We start from the raw sequence: 5,543 nt of genomic DNA on the forward strand, positions 1-5,543 counted from the left end.
ATCAAAGAACCACACACCTGTTCTCCTCAGGCTTCTAATCAAAGAACCACAGACCTGTTCTCCCTGTGCTTCTAATCAAAGAACCACAGACCTGTTCTCCCTGTGCTTCTAATCAAAGAACCACAGACCTGTTCTCCCTGTGCTTCTAATCAAAGAACCACAGACCTGTTCTCCCTGTGCTTCTAATCAAAGAACCACAGACCTGTTCTCCTCAGGCTTCTAATCAAAGAACCACAGACCTGTTCTCCCTGTGCTTCTAATCAAAGAACCACAGACCTGTTCTCCTCAGGCTTCTAATCAAAGAACCACAGACCTGTTCTCCTCACGCTTCTAATCAAAGAACCACAGACCTGTTCTCCTCACGCTTCTAATCAAAGAACCACAGACCTGTTCTCCTCACGCTTCTAATCAAAGAACCACAGACCTGTTCTCCTCACGCTTCTAATCAAAGAACCACAGACCTGTTCTCCTCACGCCTCTAATCAAAGAACCACAGACCTGTTCTCCTCACGCTTCTAATCAAAGAACCACAGACCTGTTCTCCTCACGCCTCTAATCAAAGAACCACACACCTGTTCTCCTCAGGCTTCTAATCAAAGAACCACAGACCTGTTCTCCCTGTGCTTCTAATCAAAGAACCACAGACCTGTTCTCCTCGTGCTTCTAATCAAAGAACCGAAGAGCCTCAAACCTTGCGTGTGATGCTCGTGTATATACCGGTTCTTGAGCTCGTAACACAGTTGGGCTTTCATTCTCATGATGAGCAGAAGCCACAGTTCCTGTGAGTTTGATCTGTGAGAGCAGACACAGTACCTGTGAGTTTGATCTGTGAGAGCAGACACAGTACCTGTGAGTTTGATCTTTGACAGGCGGGCGTACACCCCGAGGAGCTCGGTCCGCTCCACCTTCAGCTCCTTCCACTGCCTCTCCGTACCCGCCTCACGCTCCGCATCCGGCACCTCCGCCTGGGCCTTGCCCTCCGGCCGCGTCGCCGTGACGAAGGGGGGCCTTATGGCCGGGACGTCCTGGACCTGCCGCACCAGCGCGTCCTCGTGGTCCTCCAGCGCCCCCGCCGCGGGCTCCTGTTTCGGCCGGGCACGCTGCCGGAGCCCCCCGCCGCTCCTCGTCACATACTGAGGAAGACGAGGAAAGAACGTGTGGTCAAAGGAGGAGCTAGTGGTTAAGGCGCAAGACTGGGACAGCCTGTAGCCTAGTGGCTAAGGTACATGACTGGGACAGCCTGTAGCCTAGTGGCTAAGGTACATGACTGGGACAGTCTGTAGCCTAGTGGCTAAGGTACATGACTGGGACAGTCTGTAGCCTAGTGGCTAAGGTACATGACTGGGACAGCCTGTAGCCTAGTGGCTAAGGTACATGACTGGGACAGTCTGTAGCCTAGTGGCTAAGGTACATGACTGGGGCAGCCTGTAGCCTAGTGGCTAAGGTACATGACTGGGACAGCCTGTAGCCTAGTGGCTAAGGTACATGACTGGGACAGCCTGTAGTTTAGTGGCTAAGGTACATGACTGGGGCAGCCTGTAGTTTAGTGGCTAAGGTACATGACTGGGACAGCCTGTAGCCTAGTGGCTAAGGTACATGACTGGGACAGCCTGTAGTTTAGTGGCTAAGGTACATGACTGGGACAGCCTGTAGCCTTGTGGCTAAGGTACATGGCTGGGACAGCCTGTAGCCTAGTGGCTAAGGCACATGACTGGGACAGCCTGTAGTCTAGTGGCTAAGGTACATGACTGGGGTAGCCTGTAGCCTAGTGGCTAAGGTACATGACTGGGGTAGCCTGTAGCCTAGTGGCTAAGGTACATGACTGGGACAGCCTGTAGTTTAGTGGCTAAGGTACATGACTGGGACAGCCTGTAGACTAGTGGCTAAGGTACATGACTGGGACAGCCTGTAGCCTAGTGGCTAAGGTACATGACTGGGACAGCCTGTAGACTAGTGGCTAAGGTACATGACATGGGACCCGGAAGGTTGGTGGTTCAAGCCACCCAATTTGACCCAGGTCTGCTTTATAGCCGATTATTCTAGAAGCGTACTCCCATAAAGAAAGCATAACATCATAACAAGGGGGAGGGAGGAGGACAAAGAGCATGATCAAATGCAAAGCTACTTAGAAAAAAGCAGAATGGAGTTAGCAATAGAGAAAAAAAAAGATTCTATTGTTTTTCATTTATGCACACTATCGGAAATGACAATATAACTGCATATTCATTGGATTAGGGGGGGAAAGGATCGAAGAAGGAAATGATCTCGGTCATATTTATGCATTACTTCTACACTAGCTTGAGGTAATTTTGCACAAAATCACTTCCAACCTTGTTTTCGTACAGAAACCTTTTTGGAGCTGCGCTTATCTTTCCAGACCCCGCGGTGGCACTTTCTTTCTTGCTTGCCCTTGTGATTTATTTACATTGTACCTGGACAACCACAACCTGGAAAACTTTATTTAACCTTCCTACGTGAGGGAGCAATAAATTAGCACTGCGCACAGGGCACACAGCACGTATGGTCAGAGACCTCTACCACAGACAACCATGGAGCTACAGACAACCATGGAGCTACAGACAACCATGGAGCCACAGACAACCATGAAGCCACAGACAACCATGGAGGCCCAGACAACCATGGAGCCACAGACAACCATGGAGCCACAGACAACCATGGTGTAAGCAATGATCGACCTCAAACACAGACACACAGACAGACACACAAACATTTCCGCAATCAACCTATCGCATACACGCACGTTTCCATAATCGACCAATCGCATACATGCCTGTTTCCATAATCGACCAATCGCATACATGCCTGTTTCCATAATCGACCAATCGCATACACGCACATTTCCATAATAAACAAATTGCATACACGCACATTTCCATAATCAACAGATCGCATACACGCACATTTTCATAACCAACCAATGGCATACAAGCACGTTTCCATAAGCAACCAATCGCATACAAGCACGTTTTCATAAATCGACCAATCGCATACACGCAGACATTTCCATAATCAACCAATCGCATCTACACAACATTTTCATACCCATCCAATCACAGGCATACATCACTACTGGAGTGTCTTGTATCAGCGGTCAGACAGGCCCTGGGCTGCTCACTGCTTACACTGCTGCTCTGCATCTGCAATATTTAAGCTCACCCTCCACCACGCCAGCTACCCCCGGGGGGGGGCTCTGGTACTCTTCTAGTTTAGGAGGAGACAGGTATTGTGGCCTGTAGCGTAGTGGTTAAGGTAAATGACTGGGACACGCAAGGTCGGTGGTTCTAATCCAAGGTGTAGCCACAATAAGATCCGCACAGCCGTCGGGCCCTTGAGCAAGGCCCTTAACCCTGCATTGCTCCAGGGGAGGATTGTCTCCTGCTTAGTCTAATCAACTGTACATCGCTCTGGATAAGAGCATCTGCTAAATGCCAATAATGTAATGCAATGTATTGTCCTCCCTGTTCGATAGGGCAGTGCCTGAAGCAGATCAATGCAGCACCAAACCTAAACAATGCCTACGAACATATTACTTAAAATGTATAGCCTAGATATTAAATTCAGATATGAAATACCCAAGTTGTCCTGACTAAAATGATAAAAACATGGGAGATGGTAAATGGCTGGCATTTATATAGCGCCTTTATCCAAAGCGCTGTACGATTGATGCTTCTCATTCACCCATTCATACACACACTCACACACCAACAGCGATTGGCTGCCATGCAAGGCACCAACCAGCTCATCAGGACCAATTGGGGGATTAGGTGTCTTGCTCAGGGACACTTCCACACACCCAGGGCGGGATCGAACAGACAACCCTCTGACTGTTCGACGACTGCTTTCACCTCCTGAGCCAATGTCGCCCAATAACATCAACACCTTTGTCTTTTGTAATAGAAAGGTCACCACAGAGAGTGTTGTGCAGCAGCAATGTAGTACAACTTATAAGGAACTGGCCTTATGCTGAACCGAATGCTGGCTTGATTCCCTAGTAGGACACTGTTGACGTACCTTCGAGGGCGGTACATAACCTGCATTGCTTCAGTATATGCCCAGTGATATAAATGGATGCCATATTTTAAAAATGCAATAGCTGCGCCAAATGTCGGTAATGTAATGAGTTCGGTGCCTTTCCCCCTCAATCAAGTACAACACATAAGTTGAAGCAGAGCTAGCCAACATAACATTTCAGTCCACCGTCTCAAGCACCTGTGACACAGGGAATGCGACGTACCTGGCGTTTCAGGAAGTTAAGTTGTTGAAACGTGATGCGGTCATGTTGGGAGCTCCTGCAAAGCTGTGCGACGCTACGGGAGAACCGGTGACTTCTCGAGCCGTTTTCTGCAAGTGTCTGGAAAACGCCGGCACCTAACAGAACTGCAGCACACACAGATTGACAATCGCTGAAATGTCAGTCCCGGTCATTCTTAAAACTGATTCGCTAACACTGGTTATGTAGCCAGTGACAGGTCAAGGTCGTCGTCTGGTTTTAGTGATGCATTACCTCACAAGCTAGCCAAATGAGGCTGGCGGAATTACAACGTTATTCCGCGTTACGTAGTAAGCAAGAATCGACCAAGAAACAAGCTCTAATGAATGGAAACGACCACATTTTGTCACATTTTGTTAGTAGCGAGCTAGCTACCTAGCTCGTTTGAGGTTTACTTGGTTAGGTAGCAGTTAATACCGACGACACAATGCAATTTCGACGCTGATATTAAAGTTATGTTGCAGCTACCTCCCGGTATAATGTGGATATCATAAGATTTTAGTTAGAAATAGCTTTCAAGGTTGACAGCGTTGCTAACTCTATATAAGGTCAGACATGTAAAATTAGCACCCACGGGTCCTGGAAAAAAACGCCATTAGGAAATATCAAATCAACAAAGAGCGACAAACATAACTAATGGAAATGCGTTACCTGTAAGTTTACTACATGGCGTTTTATACATGGTCCTGTAGTTTAAAAACCGGCTCCGTATCCGTCCTCTTCACATGCTGTAAGTCGCCATTTTCACATCGCCGGCTAAGGATTACTTCCGGGGTCATATCAGGCTGTTTAAAATCTCCTCCCGTCCTAACAGCTTGATAGCGAGCTGGCTACGGGTTGTAAGAGAGCGGATTTGTTTGTAATTCGATTTCGAATCGGCTGTCCCGAGGGTAACACGGTTTTAGTTATGAGGTAGCTCAATGTCATGGACCGTCTCGGACATATTAGATGCGCAATTTTATAATAATTTTCACAACCCAGACATGACCTGTTAAAGTGTCGGATTACGGCTTTTCCTGGAGTACCGCCACGTGCGTTGCGAAATCTGTCCCTATGTGACCTTCGTTATACAGTATATACGGATTCTGTCTTGTAGTCTGAAACCAAGGTTATTTTATCGGGGCCTGTTTTTTCACACTGACAGTTGTGCAACGGTTTAGATTATATGGCTTTGATATTCCCATAGGGTGGACATTGTTGGGCAGTCATAAACCGAAATACATGTGTAGGCTATTCAAGAACCTCGGATCGG

General features: G+C 47.7%; 1 protein-coding gene across 1 annotated transcript in view; it reads right to left on the reverse strand.

The window, feature by feature from the left end:
* Nucleotides 1-5,296, reverse strand: part of LOC133122036 (protoheme IX farnesyltransferase, mitochondrial) — a 56,990-nt gene extending 51,694 nt beyond the window's left edge. The window contains exons 1-3 of the mRNA XM_061231700.1: nt 4,943-5,296; nt 4,256-4,398; nt 848-1,133 (exon numbers count right to left, since the gene is read on the reverse strand). Of these exons, the coding sequence (XP_061087684.1) occupies nt 848-1,133; nt 4,256-4,398; nt 4,943-4,973 (460 nt within the window). The 5' untranslated portion in view covers nt 4,974-5,296. The remainder of the gene's footprint in view (nt 1-847; nt 1,134-4,255; nt 4,399-4,942) is intronic.
* Nucleotides 5,297-5,543: the final 247 nt, after the last annotated feature.

Source organism: Conger conger, chromosome 2, assembly GCF_963514075.1.
Source record: "Conger conger chromosome 2, fConCon1.1, whole genome shotgun sequence".
NCBI lineage: Eukaryota > Metazoa > Chordata > Actinopteri > Anguilliformes > Congridae > Conger > Conger conger.